The sequence below is a fragment of the Gambusia affinis genome, linkage group LG13, assembly GCF_019740435.1.
Source record: "Gambusia affinis linkage group LG13, SWU_Gaff_1.0, whole genome shotgun sequence".
In the NCBI taxonomy this organism is placed as follows: Eukaryota; Metazoa; Chordata; class Actinopteri; order Cyprinodontiformes; family Poeciliidae; genus Gambusia; species Gambusia affinis.
Genome location: NC_057880.1, coordinates 13654161 through 13674050, shown reverse-complemented (window position 1 = coordinate 13674050; position 19890 = coordinate 13654161). Strand labels below are relative to the sequence as shown.

The following is a 19890-nucleotide window of genomic DNA, read 5'->3' as shown; positions in this document are numbered from 1 at the left end:
GGAAAGAACAGAATCTGTAAAAACTGATGCAATCTTATTGAAGCAATAGCCTACCAACTACATTTTAAGTTGAACTGCAACATACAATGCATCTAGACAAACCGTTGGATTATTGCAGGTTGTGATCTTGTTGTAGATGTTTCGAACTGATTAAGATGTTAACTACACTCATTTATTGTTTGTCTTATCCAATTTGAGCTGCTATCAGCATTTGCATTATTGCAGTCTGAAGCAATCGGATGCATTTAGATTCTTATATTTCAAGTGTGATGCAATTACATCCCACCTGGACTCTGACTACCTATTATGCCCACACTTATGTGTAGATTTTAGTGCTTGAGATTGTAGAGCTCACAGAGAGTAGTAGGACCATCTTGATGGAAGCAAAAAAAAAAAAAGAAAAAAGAATAGACTAAGGACAGTTTGGATTGTGGGTGCTGAGATAACATTTTAAAAAATCGGATGGTTGGAAGTCGATAGGTATTTAGACTCGTTATTTTATTTATTTATGGGCTTATGCTTTTTTTTTTTTCCTGATGTACCACTTTTTCGACATCTGGTCAGATTTTTTACAGTTTCCTTGGAATGAAGTATCCATGCACTGACATGATGCTGTCAGCTGGCAGAAACAGCAGCTTCTCTCTCCTTCTGTGCCTCTAGAGATCTGGTGATAGAGATATTTCAGGTGACTCACTTGCATCATGTTTACAGATCTGCTCTGCACACTGTCTCTGAGAGGCAGATTCTCCAGAACGGATGATGACATTAGCGCTGCTTGCTCTAACACCTTGTGCTTAACTTATTGCTCACTAAGCTACGGCTGATCAAAAAGCTGCTATGAATCCAGCAGCAGAGGTTGGTCCCTCACTAGCGTCTCCTAAAATATTGATCTTTACTTAAAGAATTTTCAAGCATTGACCTAATTTATTGGACGACATATTTGTTAGCCTATCTGTAGAGATGACCACCTCCATCAGATTGCGTCTACCAAACCAGGAAGCATAAAAGGAAACAAAACAAAAATCTGCGGCATAGGAAGCCTAGTTAGGCGCTGTGCAATTTTGTGTAATTTTCTCCAAAATATTCCAGATTCTGCAGTAAATGTTCTTTTGTAGTTTAACCTTAACCCGTTTCCTTATTCTGTTCTGAATTGTGAATGGACATCATGATGCTGGTAGCTATCAATGTGGCTGCTGCATTGTGCAACTCTGCTGCTAAACTTTTTATATCTCAGGTCTTTCAGGAACAATTGAAGAAGGAAAATAAAACTGCCGCCAGAATAACAGTCCACAGTTTTCAAATGTGTAACCCCTCTCTTTCTGGGGCCAGGTTCTATAGCTTGCTATTGTCTTTCAGCACTCTGAACATTAAACTTGTTTGCATAATTAGACCCATACAGGTATTTGTTTTTTTTCTACAGGTGACTGAATATACTTGAAGACTTGTTTCCATAGTTCTTTGCCAGGACTTGCTGCCTCAAGGGAGAAGATACTTGCGTCTAAAAACTGAAACATTTTCTCCAACCACTAAACACTTCCTGTCCTGTCATATATAAATAGATAAGCTCAAGATGCAAATTTGGCTACAAACAGTTAAAAACGTATTGCTCTTCCATACTTCTGCATGATTATGCTGTTTATTTAACTCCTATCCATGTTCAGTTTATTGCAAACTAAACATATGGAAACGTCTGCAGACACAGTAAATATTTAGCTTTTCTTTTGAATTTTGAATTCTTGTGCAATCACAGCAAAAAATAATAGACTTCCATATTGAGATGGGTTTCTAAATTTTTTCTAAGCTTTATTTGAGTTAACACACTCAAATAAATTTTGTCAACTTTATTTGAGGGCACTACTGTAGCATAGTTTTTAAAACATTTAATGTTTAAGTCTAAGTCTAAGTTGTTTAGAATCTCAGATTTCTCACATATAGCACACAGAGCAACTTAAGTGAGTGGAGATTTGCAAACAAGAACGCAGAGTTGCAGGAGTTCATGTCAATATGGAGGAGCTAAAATCAATATTATATTTGCAGGAGAAACTTGCATTCATTATTCATAATGTCCTTTGATCTACAGCTGAGAGTAAGAAACATTATGTGCTTCTTGTGCATTTGATGTGTTGTAACGCTAATATTGATTTCAAATACTGCTGTCTCTTTTTAGTAGCAGGGATGCTGATCTTTTCATTGTGTAACTGTGTCCTAAATCATGCACCAGTGCTTGTGTAGCAAGAGCTCAGAGGAAAATAGGCACACCATTTGAGGTGCCTTCAGCACTTAAGTGGTGACACGACTAAATTTTCCCTCCACGTCTTCCGCTTGACTCTGGACATAGTTTTAGAAATGTGCACGATGACGGGGCCGGTGTACGGACCGAGCATATGGCCGCTGAGTTACAAGCTATCTGCATAATTAACAGAGATGCACACTGGCCTTCTGCCACTGTGGAGTGGAATTATTCACCCCCAGACCATTGGCGTGAGCAGACGGATGCAGTATGTTTAATGCAAACTTTGTGTCATCCATCCACGTCATTGTCAAATGAGATTAAAAGGATTATATCAGAACATTGTGTAACAATGAAAACGTCTCCTGCAAAGGGAAAAATGCCAGAATGAGAGGGAGAGGATCGTTTTTAACATTCAACAGGACAACATTTAAACTCTTAACACGGTTCGCAGGAAGTTGAAAGTCTCAGAGAATACCTCCCCACCTAAGATGAGCTGCAAATAGACCCCACCTGCACACTTTGTTTCTTTACTCTGAGCCTTGGCTCTCTTTCTTCCTCTGCAGGACTGTGTTTCGTTCACCAGCTCCACAACGGCGTCATTATGGGGTGTAGCTTCAGGCGTTTGATGAAATTGAATCTCGGCGCTGGTCTTGGGGAAACCCTGTTTGTGATGAATAACCTGCATTCTCTGTGCCATGACTCAGCATTTTGCTTGGTGTTTTTTTTCCCCCCTTAATGTGCTGCTTGGGGTCTGAGGCACAATCTGCACCCACCGAAGCATGCATATGAGGCTCTCGGAAGGCCCCAGTCAAAGTCATTAAAAGTTGTAATTATGGCTGTCATACTATCTCCAGAAGCAGTTTGTCTTACAATTGAGGGACAAAGGAAGTCTGGAAGATGGTCTCACAATTAAACCAAGCTTTTAATTTCAAACAATGATCTGAAAAAGGAGAACCTCTATCCCCAGAAAACAGCATTAAACATTCAATAAAATAAATAAACCTTTGCTGTCGTTTCCTGTGTGGTATTTTTATTTGAAGATGAGAAATGTTTACTTCAATTTTAATTCAATGTGTTTATTAATTGCCAGTTCACAAAATCAGCACATTTTGCAAGATGAACAGGTCTGATTCATATCAGTTATATAGAACGCAATCCTCCAAATTCAAATTCATCCAATTCTTTCCTTTACAGTTGGATAGTCAGATTTAGGTCTAATTATATACAGTTACTATTTTTTTTACAGTAAAGCTCAATTAAGTCTGGAGGAAAAGGAGAAACATTAAAAATGATGATTAGAGCTGTTAGGAATTTTTTCAAGAAATGAAAAACAGAGTGATAAATAATCCTCAATCTTTGCTCTTTTTGAAGTAGTGCTGTTCAGTTCAATTCTTCTGGAATCCTGCACATGTTGGAGGTTTCCCTGCCTGAACACCTGATTTGAGTGAATGGGTTGTTAGCAGTCTCCTGCAGAACTTAATAGCTTAGCAGGTAATTCAACTAATTGATCCCCGAGTGCTAAAGCAAGGAAACCAGAGAAAACATTCAGAACTCTGGGCCCTGAGGACAAAACACGCATGTTTTTTTTTTTAAACATTGAAAAGGAACAAGTTATCAATCAGATATAAAAACATAAATGTAACAGTTTCAACTCTTGCCCTTTCCAAGAGTTTTGATATGGTATTTTTCAGGTATCTCTTTATGAAGATGAGATTTTTTAAAAATTATTTTCAACTGCAAAAATGTGGGAGGCCAATAAAGACCATCAACCTCTGTCGCCTCTAAGCACCCAGTATTATCCAACAGATCAGCACTGTATTACTCCTACCCTGAGACATGGCTAAAATTGATTTTGGCCTAATTGTCTGTGGTTACACCACAAAACAGCCGCTATTCATAACAATTTTGACACTTAGCTCTTTGTGGTAGGGGGAAAAAAAACACTTTAAGTAGTTGTTTTTTGTTCAGGGACAATAGGTTTGTATGTATTTCACAAGCACTCGAGTGTAATCGCATCAGATTGTTGAAAGTGCTCCGTCAATCTCTTATCAGCATATTGTGTGGGCTCGCCGGTGACTCTGCAGTATTGCTCAGCTCGTGGTTTTGTGAAAGCTGCTGAGCTCTGAGAAAGTGAGGAGAGCGTGTCTGTTTCGCTGTGCACTTTGGGGTGATTATGGCGATAGAGAGATAGCCTGCTGCCAGCAGTCAATCGCTGCACTGACCTGACTGCTGTACATATATAGCTCACCTATATCAGTCCAGTGTATGTATTCTGCTTTTTGTCTGTGCTGACAGAATATTCATACTATGTAGAACAGAATTTTCTTTTACACAAAAAAAAACAGAATTTGTTTTAATCTTATTAATTAGCTTCTCTTTTTCTCCTTCCTTCTTCCTCTAGGTAGCGGTGAAAATTATAGACAAAACCCAGCTGAATCCGACCAGTCTACAGAAGGTGAGTTGGTGTTTTATCGCCTCTTGGAAACACTAATGTCTTGGTTACAGCGCTCACAGTCTTTTCCATTAGTCATTCCCAGACTCCTGCTGCTCTGTTTCTCTGCTCTTTGAACTCAGGATGCGCTGTTTTACATAATGTAATCAGATGTAGTCAGGAGAGACCACAAGGCACGTTTAAACCTCCGTCTTTCTGCTCTTTCGTTCGTGGCTATGTGGGTTTGTGGAGAAGAGTGGCTAAAAATACACCTGCTGCCCTGGTTGTCACTTGTCTGGCAGTCAGGACCAATTAGAACAAAGAGCTTGGACAAATTGCCAAGTCACAGTAGTGATCTTTCAGCTGATTACACATACATGGTTCCATATATCTATGCATACACAGTTGAATCTTACGGTAGATTAGAGTTTGTGGAATGAAAGCAGTCGCTGCTGCTTTATCCATGTACCATCACCTACTGTAAGTCTAAAAATAAACCATGTGTGCAAGGATTTGAGGAATTCATCTCATGGTCGTGACTTTGTCCTAGCTGTGCTCGCTCTGGCTGCTCTTTGTCTTTCTGTGTCTTGTAATAACAGAGAAAAAAAGCCTTATTGTACATCCAGTGGAGCCATATAATTTAGTGTCTGCTGCATTTACTGCACCACTGATGAAAGCGTGTAAATTATTTAAAACAAATCACAGTAGAAAGCAGCAACCAAAAATCTTGATCATATAATTTGGGTACATTTGTAAACATAATAATAAAAAAAAATCCACATTTAGAAAAATAACTCAACAAACTTACCAGTTCCACAGTTATTGTACAGATAACTTGTACAGATTGCCTGTTTGATCTAAATGAGGAGTCAGAAAATAAATTTGCCTATTTCTGCATAAGTTAATGGGCCTTTGAAAAAATAAAAAATAGCAAGCTTTCAAAGGTCTAATATTTTTAAAAGTTAAAGTACCAAAATTTTTTTCTTCATCTAGTTTTTAGAACAAAAGCAATTACACATTTACACAACAGAAGGAATGTTTTACTGATTAGGACATTCAATGTTTTTTTAGAAAGTAAAGAGAAAAACACTTAGTACATGACACAATCACAAAAACAAAATATTAAATAAGCTTTTTTTTTTCTTCCCTTGCACCATTAGTGCACCTCCTTTAATAGATTTATATGGAAATATTTAATAAAATCTCACATAAAGCTCCTTAAACTACAAGTGTATTTTTTTACATGTCAAAATACTGATCCATTACATCGCAGTTTTTACTAGCCTGGATGGTTCTTGAAATGCTTTACCAGTACCTTTTTAGATATTTGTCTGAACATCTGTGAGCAGTTATGATTTCAATTCAGACATTTGTTGATGTTGCAAAGAAAAGTTGGTCTCCAAGGTTAATGCAAACTGTTTAACTGATTTAGAGCTATTAACTACCAGTGGGTTGTTAAAAAAAAGAAGAAATGTTTAAGCATATTGATCTTTGGTTCATCAGAAAACTCCAAAGAGAAGTGCAGGAAAGTGAACTTTCCAGAACAATTTGAAATGGAGAACAGTGTGCAACTAGTGAACAACCAGTGGTCTCTCTATGTGGCTAACTACTATTAGAAATGCAAGCTAATAAGATGTTTCTTCTCCACTTTATTTGCTCTTTAAACCTCTAACAAGTTCTGTATAGAAAGCTGCATATTGCTGTGTTTATGCAGAGTTTCCCGAGAAACCAATTGCCAAAAGTACAAATTATCTGTTTTTACTGTGTTTATCACCAAATTGTATCTGCCATATTGGATTTTGGAGTTTGGCCTGGGGAGAATTCTCAAACTGTCCCACTAAAAGTTAAAGAACTTTTTCCTTTTAATTATTTTAATTATTCCAACATAAAAATGTGGAATTTGCAAATCCACCTGAAGTGTTTGTTGCTGAAAAGCTGATTCTTGATCTCAGTCAGCGAAGCACACGGTTCCAGTAAAGTGACACTGTTCCATGACAATTTGAATTCCCCATGTTTACACTTCTAATGGTTGGACTGATGAGACTTTTTATTTTCTGTCAACATGAGTGAACCACTACGTGGAATGTGTATAGTGTATAATGCTTAGGATGGAGACTTGGTCATTGATGCATTTCTATAATGGTGGATATACTTTGGATATTTTTTTCACACCCGTACCACCCTGATGGTGGCAAAATAAACACAGGTCTTCACCCAGAATGTGGCTGAAAGAAGTGAGCATATTTCTTACCTCATGTTATGTTTACTCCTCAGGGAAAGAGACAATCCTGAATTGCAGAACACTGGTTCCTAGAAACTCAAAAACTTAAGTCTTCATTAGAAGAAATGAAGAAGACTTCATAAAATGTTTCAAGTAGGCTTATTCGAAAGAAATTTATGGTTAAACATGCTGCTGTTACTGTGGTTTCCACTTATGTTTCCAAGGCCAGAAAGACTGAAAAACACGACTCCCTGCAAGCAGTTTAAATAAACTATATGAATTAATTTATTCAAAATCTCTTCAAATTCTTTGCATTTTTCTGAGAAAAGGAAGTCAGTCAGAGATAAATCATAGTGATTATAATGAAGTGGCGTTTTTTTTTTGTTGTTGTTTTTTTTTTTTTGTCTGACACATTTCCGACACTTTTCTGTTCCTGGCAGTCTTCTTCACCATTAATAAACATTTATGATTGTGTTAGGTCCTAATGAGATGCCACTGCTGCTTCTTAGCCAATCAGTGCGATCCAAGCTGACTAAAAGAAATTTCATCGCCTGCGATCTTTTGTTGAATCCTTTGCTGTGTGGTGGGAATCTCATTGAGATTCTGCTCAGAAGGTGACTCAACCAGTTTGGGCCTCGTTGAGGTCGCGGATGATTTTATTTTCTGCTGCCGGTGTTGTCCGCTGCCTGGTGATGATGCACGCAGTAGGTCATATGTACCATGCGAGCGTGCGGACCAATCAGGAAGGCTGTGATCAATTATTCAGTGTGCCTTTCATGTGTCAGCTGCAGCAGACTCAGGAGGGTCAATATGGAGAACTCTTATAGCTTTTTATGGAAGATGAGCTGGGATTGATGTCACAGCATGAGCACACATGTGAGTGTGTGTGCAGATATGTTTCTTTTGTTTGTTTGCTTCTCTCATATGAATTTGAGGTAGTTGTGTTTCTGCCTGGCATTTGCACATTGTTATCCATTATGATATCCTCCGCTCTGTGCTATAGGTTTTTGTAATAGTATACAGATGTGCCATCTGCAATGCAGAAACCTGTTTTTTAATGCAGCAGCCGTCTCCTGGACTGAATCGATTGTCTCGCTGACCCGCCCTGCCCTGTGCTATGCTCGTGAAAGCTTTACAGCGGCTACAGTAAAGAGAGCCTTCAACTCCAGCCCAGTTTTGCTTAGTTGCCTTTCTGATGTTGATGCATTTAAACAAAGCTTGTAATAAACAATGTAGAAAACTGGCTGATCACTGGCCTCCTTTACTGGTTTGCAGGGTTTTCCAGTACTTTCCCAATTAATGCCTGGATTTACATTAGATAGACATTCTCTAAATTGAAAATAAAGCTCATCCATAAATACAGCTTTCCTTTAGCTGTTTTTTTTGTGTTCATCGGTTATTTTTGGTTGTTTTGTTGGAGGCTGTATTCTAATTAAAAAGTCTAGACATAATTAATTTCAGTTCAGTCCCCAAAGCTGTTTGGGCTCGATGTTCTCGCACTGTGACCTTTACAATAGTAGGGGAGTAACAAAAGAATTTCAAATTTAAGAGGGCATATTCAGCGCTTCCATCCAATTGTATCACTGACATATTGGTTTAGTTGAGTCATAGCAATATGTCAATGATAGAAGATGACTAAATTGTTTATAGGGATGGGAGTAAGAAAAATGTTTTTTTCTGATGCTTCTAATGCAGATGTGGACGATTTGGACTTGATTAACAAATCTCAAATTGATTATCTTAACGTTCCTTTATATTTACTTTATGGTGAGTATCAAATGCAAAGAGGAAAGTCCATTTTCTCACAAATCTCCCACATTTTGCTTATGACGAGATCCATTCCTACAGGATGTGAGAAAATGGAAAATAAAATGTAAACCATCTGAAACGTAATCAAAACAAATCACCAAGTTCCTAATGACTCCTGAACCTTTCTGCTACAAAGATTATAAGTAAAATTTCTGAAATGCTCTTTACTTTTCAGATTTGAAAGTTCTTTTCATTGAGTTATTTTACTTCAGAACAGTTTTCTCATTACATCTAACACAACCTAAGGCCACAGATTAATGTAGGGCAATCAGAATCTGCCTCTATCTCAGGGTTTTATTTCCTCATTTGACTGGTTAGCTGTTTGTGCTCGTTCGGACAAAGGCTCCCTGTCCCCTAGTCTGGGCTGAACTCGTGATGAAGGATATGAGAGATGAAAACCTGTCAATCTATCATTAACAAAAACTACAGACACTGAAAGACTAATTAGTGTGGAAAGTAGACCAGCAGAGAAACAACATCTTTTATATGTCAGCCCGTACCTTGAATCTTCCAATTGACTTCAGGTTCATCTGAGCCAAATCATAGCTCTCATTATTTTCTTGGCAGTGTCTCAGTGTTGGCCGTCACGCAGAGCACCTGACACCTTTGGAAAAGTCCGGAGGAGTGTCAGTTATGACATATGGTGTCAATGTAACAGGCTGCTGGTAGCTGTATGTTTTTCTTTCTTTTCTCAGTTGCTATTGTACTTGATATGAACCTTTCCTGTATATATGTTTTATCTTTATAGCTTTTAAAAGACTGGTTGACTCTGAGAGAGTTTTTCCATGAATTATGAAATAAATCTCTTTTTCTTTTTTTGCATTGTTCCTAATTTTGTTGCTGATTATTCATCTGGGTTTTTTTTTAAAGCTCTGACTGGATTATGGTGGTTCTTTAGCACTAAACTTCACCCATCCATCCATTTTCTGTACACCTTTGTCCCTAGTGGGGAAAGGAAGGGTCCTGGGGCCTATCTCCAGCAAAGGTTTTGAGCGAGAGGCGGGGTTCACCCTTGATAGGTCGCCAGTCTGTCGCAGGGGAACACAGAGACACACAACCATTCACACACACACTCACACCTAGGGAGAATGTAGAGAGACTAATTAACTTAACAGTCATGTTTTTGGACTGTGGGAGGAAACCGGAGTACCCGGAGAGAACCCATGCATGCACAGGGAGAACATGCAAACTCCATGCAGAAAGACCCCGGACCGGGAATCGAACCCAGAAACCTCTTGCTGTAATTTATAGACTTCCTAACATGAGTGGTTGTCTTCGTATGTTTATATATGTTGGGAACAGAGGGATGTGTGTGTGTGTGGGCATTAATTCTTCAAATTAATGGTTGCTAAACTTTCAAAGAGCTGATTTTGTTTTCTAAATTAGGTCAGCTTATTTACAGCAAACACCTTCTTTTTCCTAAAGCCATCTGATTGATTTAAACAATGTCAATAGTTCAATAACGCCATTATAAAACTCCTAAATTATCAACTTTGCAAAATTTTTTGTAAGAAACAAGACCAGAGAAATTAGAAAATATTTTCCATTTGATAGCATGAAGGTAGCTGCTGAATCTGGGGCGAAGTGTCTTTGGTATACAAACTGATATCAGGCTATCTTAATAGGGCACAATAGGTACACAATGCCCGAAAACTGACCAATTAATACAAGAATTGTACACTTAAGCTAATAATGTTTACATCTCTTAATCTGACTTGGAAGTTAATGAGATATTTTGTATTCATGGTTAAAACTGGTGCACTGCTTTTCCTTTTCTTGTTGTATGGTTTTTGTGGGAGTTCTGTATCTGATTTGGCAGCACGACTTTTCCACTCACCGCTAGTGGTTGCTCTTTCATGTTAGCCTGTCAAAATGCCACTGATCCTTCGTTTGTGGTCCCAAAGGACCTGGGCTGTGGGCTCACCATCTGGCACAACAAGCGGGTACTATATGGGCTCATTTATACACGCAGATAAAGCTGCATGACACATTGGACTGGCAGATCCTCGTTGAGAGCAAGTCACGGTTTTAGCAACATTTCACACACATGCTCACATTCCTGCCCCTGTGTGCTACCATTCATTTGCTAATCTAGAGGGATGAGCGTCATTGTCTTAAACCGACAAGTAATTTTGTATCTGTGCTGTGCTGCAGCACAGAGTAAAATCTATTATTAAAAATACTAGATCTCTTTTATCTCTTTTTTATCTGTTGGTATTTTCACCTCTATTTTTCTATTTTAATGACAGCTTTAAAGAAGTGAATCATGAGTTAAAAATAAACCTCGGTTCTGATCCTTCATGGCTCGTTGGTCCTGGTCTGAGTTTATAGTGGTCAGGACAGGAAATGAGATCAGCTGAGCTTTCTAAAGCTCCTCCTTACAGCCACTGCAGGAAACACATCACATGTCATCTGTGATCCGGGATGTTGACGTTGTCAAGGTTTTAAGGCGTTTTGCCCCTAAAATAGGCCCTTTGGTTAATCTCCTCTTCCACTAAGCAAATGCCGTACTCATCCCACCAGCCGCCGCACTCTCATCTGATCTGTAACTAAACCTAAAGCAATTTGAAGTCCAATATCAGTTTTAAGTGCTGCTGATTTGCTTTACAATGTCTGAGTTTGGGAGGTTGCATTTTTTTTCTGCCTGCTGCAAAAAGCCCACTGTGGGGTCAACCTCTCATAATGGCTGTTGTTTACGTCTGTCCTCCTCCTGCCACTCTGCATTAGCCAATGAAATGCTGCCCAGCTCATTGGCTAGAGGAGCTTTGGTCTTGACCAGATGAGTGGAATGTGATTAGGCAGACAGGACTGTTGTCTGAATCATAGTACAAAATCAAATGTTGGAGCTGCTAAGATATGCAGCCAATTATGTCTGATGACATTTAGAATGCTGCCTGACTTCAATAAGACTAATCTATTTAAACACGTTGCACTGAGAGAGGGTTTTCTTTCTAATATTGTTGGAGGTTAATAAAGGCATTGCAGGAGCAGATGAAAACAAAGTAATTTGTTTTTTTCTGGTTTTATTTTTAGTTCCTCGGGGGTTGAGGACAGGTTAAGACATTCATGTCAATGTCAGACAGAACAGATTGTTTTCTTCTGGCTGATGCATTTTTCCAGTTTTCCTTTAAGTCTGACCTCTGGATTTTGACCAATTACTACGTTTTTTGTTCTAAAGGCTATATCATCTGCTTCTGTCAAACCTCTTCTCTCTGCTTCACTAATAATGGTGTTCAAGACCTTTTAGCTCAACAAGAAAGAGCAATATTTGTTAAATACCACCCCCAAAACTGACAAAAAATATGCAGTTGAAAATCTCTTTAGTCATCTGTAACTAAAAGAAAATCCTTCTTTGTGATCTGCCATTCCTATTCTGCTAAGGCTTATTCAGAAATGCTCCTGTGCTTCCCTCATTTATTTGAAGAACACAGTGTGCTAGCTGCCATTCCTCAGAAGATGTCCAGCTATGGAGACTTAAGAAATGCTTCACAGTAAAAGTCACAATGAATGTTGTAATTAGCTTCACCTTTCTGAGTTTGGGAGGGGAGTTTTGGCATATTTTGCACAATGATCTTGTTGGACAAATGCATAAAACAGTCAGAAATTTTAGAAATTACTCCTCAAACTTTAAAAATGTTCAGATAAATTTCCATATGGAAACATCCTCTATTTGGTGTGACTCTTTTTCCAGGGCCCAGGTCATGCTCGTGGGACATTTATTGCGTAAACTGTCCTGGCACTTCACTTGTGCTCTTCTAAGTGCCGCCTGTTGTATTTGTCAAAATTATGTTTTCAGTTAATGTAATTCATTTTCATTTTTTTACTCAATCAGAATCATCCATGTCCGCTTCTGATGTATTCTGAAATAAACTGTATTCCCCACCCCTCACTGCAGGTTTGTTGATAGAGATGAAATTCTGAGTCAAACTGAAAGTAAAAATATTACAATGTATCCAGTACATCACTCTAATGTTGATCTTTATTTAACTCAAAACAATTGTCAAAGTATGTTCTATTGGTTTGTCTGTCTGATAGGTAGAAAGTTCTTGTCAGTATGTTGCCTGCTGATCAACAATCACAGTTCGACTTGTGCATGCCTGTCAGAAATGCTTTTTATTTTTCTGCCTGTTTGTCTCACTGCAACTGCAAACGGGATTTATTTACTGCTATGATGTTTCTTAAGTACCATTAGCACACATTCAAACAGAAATCCACTGGATGGAGGAGGGTTTGCAGGCTTCTCGTTCTATCAATAATCTCCACGTTGAACAAGCAGCTGTGCAGCTGCCATGACTGAAATAGTGCAGCCTGTTCCTGTAAGTGTCCCCTGTCAGATATCCTCTGTTCTGCTCCGCCTGTATGCGGACTCTGCTGTAATTAAGGCTAGTATGGGTGCCTCTGGGTGGCTGGAAGTAGGTCACTGGCACAGACTACCCAGATTCAGGCACATTGAACGGTGTGTGCTGTTAGAATATGCACTCCCCCCAAATTATTTTTTTCATTTATTAGCTAAATTGATCACTTTAATACCTTCTTATTTCTGGGATAATGTAGCCCCTCTGCAGTTACTCACTCACCACCATGTACACAGCACACATTCAGAACGCCTTTATTCCACACTGCAACTCCCCACTGTGTCTGTAGATATTATTGATAATGATAGCAGACCGGATCAAAGATCTCAAACTCATTATCTGCTGTCGGCCTTCATGGTGGCTTCATCCATATTGAATGTGTATTGACGGGATCCTTGTTTGTTGTTGTTTTTCCACAGTCCCGCTCAGATTTGTTCTAATTTTTGTTTCCAAGTGGCTGCACACGTGCTTCCCATGTGAGGAGCTTTAGGGCAGTGACGCAAACAACATGCAGGGGGAGGGAGGGGACAAGACAGTGGAGATGAGAGCTCAAGATCCAATACAGACTTTTAAGCCCGTCATTCATAATAATAGAGATTCCTCTCCTGAGTGATGCTTGGCATGTCAAAGGACATCCAGTGACTTACACATGTTTGTCTCATCATGAGGGACATCTTCTGGGTTTTATGTCTGTGTGTTTCCACTCTAACTCTCTTCGTTACCAGCAGGGAACCTCTCAGGCCGGAGCAGCAGCTGCTGAATATGGAGCAGGGTTTGCCACATAGGAGATGTTTGTTATTTAGAGCCACAGAGGGTCCTCTTAAAAAACTATGAGCAGATAGCAAAACTGTCTAATCTTTATAAACACTTTTTATGCTTTCAATACAAAACATAGATATTGGTTGATTAATATGCAATATAGTTACTGATTAAATAGTGTTTATAATAATTGCTTAACCCTTTATAATGAAACTTTTGTAAAACTACTAGTTTTGTTAATTAGTTGGGGCCTTGAAAACATTTTTTTTTTTTTACATAAATGTTTAATTTCTGCTGGGTTGAATAAAAATTGATGCATGAAGCTAGAAATACAACAATTAGGGTTTTTCTGGAAGATGACTATGAGGTCTGGCCTGCAGATTCTAGTGATGTTCGGCTTGATCACCTCTAACTGGTAGTGTACCAGCCAGTCAGAAACTCAACAGTCTGATCTTGTTCTGATCACCATATGACCCCACTAATGAGTCGTATTAACAGCACTCTTTGGTGTGGAAGTTATTACCAGAGGAAGAGTTAGTCAGTTGGTCATTCCAGTATAATAGGGGCCTAATAAATAAAGTTGGAGGAAGCACAAAACACGTTAAGGTCTTGCATAGGTACAAATGCATAAGAGAGACCAACACTTGAATTAGATAACAGAAAGGCTGAATGTGTTCCAGCATGAAAATGTTTACAGTTTTAATAATTTGAGCTTTTTAATTTCCATTGTGGAACATGCCAAAGTGGGAATTGGTATTGTTGGCAATATTTTGGAAATCTAAGTTAATACATGATACTAAAGGTGTCATTTGATACTAAACCACCTTTAAAGGTGTAAAGGTGGTTTAGTATCAAATGATCACATTTGGTATGTGATCATTTAGTTTTTCTGTGAAATTTGTGAAGCAGTTTTACAATGACTTATCTCTCAAAGTCTAATATTTGTAGCTTATGTGTATAAGAAATGTGTTCTATGATGTACTTTTTGCTTTGAGCATAGTAAATCTCTGTTAGAAATTAAGGGAATATTATGTGCTTTAAGAATGATCTATGAACAATTGGACTAAAAACTCCTATTTCTGTAAAGGAACCCACACAACTAATACTTCCTTGTATTCTCAGTTGCTACGTTGACATATCCAAAATTTATTTATCGGATTGAGGTGTATTTTGATGAAGTTATCAAAATGCATTGTTTATATGGGTACAAAGTTAATCTGGCCATGATGTGGGTTTACATGCACCAGGCTTTATTCAGAATGACAGTTATACAATTTTGCTAAAATCCCCCCACAAAAGACAAAGAAGCTGTATTTCCATTTGTGCTGAACATGACAAACAAATGCAGTAATGAGTTCATTCTGTGTCTTCTGAGAGCCCAGAATGGACCGATGCCAGGTTCCAGTAACACATGTTACTGCACTCATTAATACAGACTAAACAGTATGTTGTTGGTCTTCCTTCGTTGTAGGATGAGAGAACATGAGGAAATAAGCATCTATCAAAGTTCAGTGCTGCCTCAAAATATGGGATTGTTTATTAGTCATGACTTTGCCAGAATGACATGATCAAAACAAGCGTCTACATTCATGCAGTTCAGTTTATCAGTTGCCATAAACCTTCCCTCTCGTTTGTATTGCAATTTTATTCCAATCGAGATGAATCCCAATTGAGGCGTTCCCATAACATATTTTTATTTCAATTACTCATGTATATCTAAGCGTGCCTGGTTTTACATTTATCAGTTTAAAAGAACACAAAATCAGAACTCAAATGCATGGTCAGTGCACCCCAAATCTCTCAACTTTAAGTTCTGACTTCAAGTTCATGCTGTTTATTGGTTTATTTATGCAGTACCAGTTTGTCTACTCACCTGGTTTCTCAGCGCTTTACATAATAATCCAAGATAAAATTGGCGGATTTTGATTACTGGCTGACTAATTTGTGCGTCACTACTTTATAAATATCTTATGATTGACTCAAAAAAATCATTCTTCATATTTTTCTCAAAAACACAGCTTTGAATTCTATAAATCCCATAGTTATAAGCTTGTTCTCCTCTGAGTTTTTAGCTTTTTGGTAAGAAATGGTGAAGTCTGTTGGCTCTGAACTGTTTGAGAAACTGAATTAAAACCGAGCCAACTTCTGAAGAACAGCTTTTTCTTGTTGTCCATGCTGATAGATTATGTGTGAAAATAACATCTCGCTTAACTACACTTGTTTTATGCAAATATTTGTCCTGGCAATGCTAAGTTCAAGTAAAAAAGGCTGTTTTACAAAAGTGGCTGTTGGAAAAACAGCATGAAGAAGACTAAACAACTGTTTTGAGATGGATCTTTGAAACATTTCTGTCCGCTACAAGAAACACTGGTATAAAATACACTAAGAATAAAGCACAACATAAATCCTTCCAAAATCCTATATGGTAGGAACAGGTGATTTGTGGTATTTAAAGAGAAAAAGCAGCAATGTTTAAGGTAGAAGGCTGATAAAAATATACAAACAATATCAGTTCAGGATTTATCTTAAATAAATCCTAGCCCCCATGTCTACTGAAATGATGTTTTTGGTAATGATGACGAATATGTGGTCTTGTGTCATAGTTTATGTTACACTGAAGAATACTCCACAACAGACGTTGAACAAAAACAGCCAACACTTTGTCGGTTCTTAGTGAGACTAAGAACCTTTAGTCTCACTGCTGCAGCTTCTTGTGCAATATTTTGGATCCATGAGGCTAAAGGTGTCACAAAGAAGCAAGTAGAGACAAGTAGAGAACAGGAGAAAGATTTAGTGCAGCAGAATTTTTTTTGTTTTGTTTTGTAATAAGTGAGACTGTAGCTGGAAGTCCTGTAGAGCTGGGCCTGCTCACACTGATATAATAACTCTGTTTGATGACCTAGAAACACACACTACCTTGGACATTACATAATACCCAAATTACCATTAAGAAATTTACAAGCATTCTATGCTTTTCACAAATATAACTCAACCTCATACAAGTCAGAGATGCACAGCTTCACAAAGCAAAGATTAATGTGATTTCCTCAATATATATATATAAAACTCAGTCAGATGGGATTTCAGCAAAGACCTAAATCTGTGTTGTCTCAGGTGGCTGAACTCTTCTTTAGGTGCAAATCCCTATCTCGTTGCTACTGAAATCCGACACTTGAGCAAACGTCGAGTTGGAAATAACAGAATGTAAATGATTCAGCAGCACCTCTGCGTGGCTGCAGGAGCTCAGCTGACATAAAACAGTCACACAAAGAGATGCAGTTTTTCCAACAGAAGATCCAACTGATTATTTACTCGTCTGAAAGCACAGGCTGCTCTGAGAAAATACAAGAAAAGCCACGTGTGTGTGATTGAAAAGAGACTGAGTATAACTGCTCTGGAATCTCAAACTCAAAGCCTGTAAAGTTTTACAGCTGTTACGGAGCGGCATGTCTGCGCTGCTGCTCTGCAGATGCTGGCAGTGTGTGAGTGGCTGCAGTCCTGGCCACATGGTCGCCTCATTCCCCTGCAGCCTGTCAGTGGAGTTGTAATTCTGCACCTTGTCTGTATTGGGCAAGATTTAATGCATCGTGGCATCAATCATATTGCTTTTCACAGCATAGTAGAGCTGTGATCCTCATGTCCTCTGCCAGTGTGACCACATTTAAGACACTTTAAAATGTTTCAAAACAACCATCAATATGCAGCACTCAGGTTTTATTGCCAATTAAGTCATCTGATGTTGTTCTGGATGGACTAATGTTGTTCTTCTGTGTCTCCACAGCTTTTCAGGGAAGTCAGAATAATGAAGCTACTGAATCATCCTAATATAGGTGAGTGAACATGCTGATGAATCAGTCTGATGAATCTGTTAACCGTCAGAAGTAAGACTGTAGAACTAGCTTAACCTCTGCAACTCACTGAATAAATAAATGAACTAATTAGATTTAACCTATTTGTGATTTTAATTCCCAGATTGTTATTATGCGTTTACTCTCTGATCAGGGTTTGTTCAGGGTCTTAGTCTTTAGTCTGAATATAATCAAGTTAATTTTTGGACCTTAAATACATCCAGATTTCCTGTAGTATGTCTTTAATTTGAGCAATCTTTCAGAAAATGCTTTTTTATTATTATTTTTTTTCTTAAATTAATTACAGGCTTTAATAATTTCTTTGAGAAATGCATTTACAACATTGTTTAGTCGAAATTGAGCCCTTATTTTAACTACTGGACATTTATTCTTCCCTGCAAGAATTAATTTTGCTCTTTAATATTACTTTTTATTGTTTTGTTAAGATTGAGAAAAAATTGGGAACATTGTGTTCTTGTTATTATTATTAACAGTTATTTTTTTGTAATTTATGGAAGTGCCTTAAATTTAAATCTTTACAAAGATTAAAAGGTCCTGTAGTCGTAAATTTAACTAAAACGTGCAGGAACCTCAAAAACCTTGAAATACACAAAAAAAAAAATAGCTACATGCTACCTGTTCAATCTCTTTTTGTAATACAGATCTGTTTTGTCTCTTAAAGTGACAGGTTCCCTTTGCAAAGTCCAACTATGAACTTCATTTAAGTCATTTGTTTTAATTAATGCTTTCCTTTTTTCTGCAGTAAAATTGTTTGAGGTGATTGAAACAGAAAAGACACTTTATTTGGTGATGGAGTATGCCAGTGGAGGTGAGCTAGGCCTCAATTCATGTTCATTAACTAGGTCACATATTATTTATTTACTTTGCATGCATGATTTTAAGTCCCTGAAAGTCTAGGAGGGTCTTACAAATGTATACTATTTGTGTTTGTTCTTGTTGCAGGAGAGGTATTTGACTACCTGGTGGCTCATGGCAGGATGAAGGAGAAGGAGGCCAGGGCCAAGTTTAGGCAGGTGAGTCACCAGTCTTGCAGCATTTCAGGCCTCATTACTTTATTGTTTTCTGGAGAAAGACTGCATAGACCAAAATCCCGCTTTGTCACTGACTGCAGAGGGAAGGTGGAGCACACAGCTTCTTCTGAGAAAGCCTGCATCCCTGTAGTCTCTGCTGACCTCTAGTGGTGCCTCATGTGCATCAATATTACATCAGTTTTTACATTGTCATCGTTGCTTTTGATATGGCTATCTATACTGAAAAAAAAAATAGGATTTATGTTTTATTTGTTTTAATGTACGGCAACAGTGTCTTGATAGAAGGACTGAAGGGAATATGTGTACACAAGATCAAAAGCCTAAATGTTTAAAGTCTGCACATGTTTACAGGTGTTCACAGCTGGGTGACGCTTGTCAGAGAATGGGATGATTTATGTTTGATCGATATTTTTGACATTCTGGAGTATGAATCTTCCTGGCCGCCTCAAACAACAGCATAAATGTAGATTTGTCAAAAGACAAAGGAATAACTACTGCTAACAGTAGTTATTCCTTTTAAAACTAGAATAAAATGACGGCCTCATTGTAAATCAGTAATTTGGGGAAACCATTGAAATGATTTACATATAATATATTTGTTTGATAAAATATTTTTTTATCAAAAAATAGATAAATAATAGATAAAAAAAAGAGGATGATTAATGTCATCCTCTTTTTTGTGGAGGAACGTATGAATTTTTTTTTTTCAAGGTTTTATTGGCTCTAGTGCCCTTTATTTGATAGTTAATTGACAGGAAAGTGGGTAATGAGAGAATGGGGAAGACATGCAGCAAAGGTCGCCAGGCTGGGAATCGAACCTGTGACGGCCGCGTCGAGGCCTCCTTATGTGGGTTGTGCTTAACCCCTGTGCCACCACAGCACATCCCATGTATGAATATTTTGACTTTTGCAATATTCTAGATTGGGCTTATTAAAAATAAATTTTTGACAAACAGACAGTACAAAATTGGACAAAATTTCTCCATACAAATTATGGAGAAAATTACTAATGACCTCCTGCACAGCAGAGCCTTTTCATGCTTTTTAAGAATAACAATACTGAACTCCCTCCACATGGTAGAAGCAGTTAGGAAGACCTGTCTGTCTCTCTGCATGAACTGAAAACTGAGAATTGGGACAATAAAAAGGTGAGGGAGTAGGTGAAATGCAGCTTTTCCTTGT

The 19890-nt window shown here is 38.0% G+C and overlaps 1 protein-coding gene across 5 annotated transcripts in view; it reads left to right on the top strand.

Moving 5' to 3' along the window:
- Positions 1-19890, top strand: part of mark1 (MAP/microtubule affinity-regulating kinase 1) — a 36670-nt gene that overhangs the window by 6729 nt on the left and 10051 nt on the right. For all 5 annotated transcript variants that reach the window (XM_044137467.1, XM_044137466.1, XM_044137469.1 and 2 more), the window contains exons 3-6: positions 4635-4688; positions 17590-17638; positions 18420-18485; positions 18620-18690. In XM_044137467.1, the coding sequence (XP_043993402.1) occupies positions 4635-4688; positions 17590-17638; positions 18420-18485; positions 18620-18690 (240 nt within the window). The remainder of the gene's footprint in view (positions 1-4634; positions 4689-17589; positions 17639-18419; positions 18486-18619; positions 18691-19890) is intronic.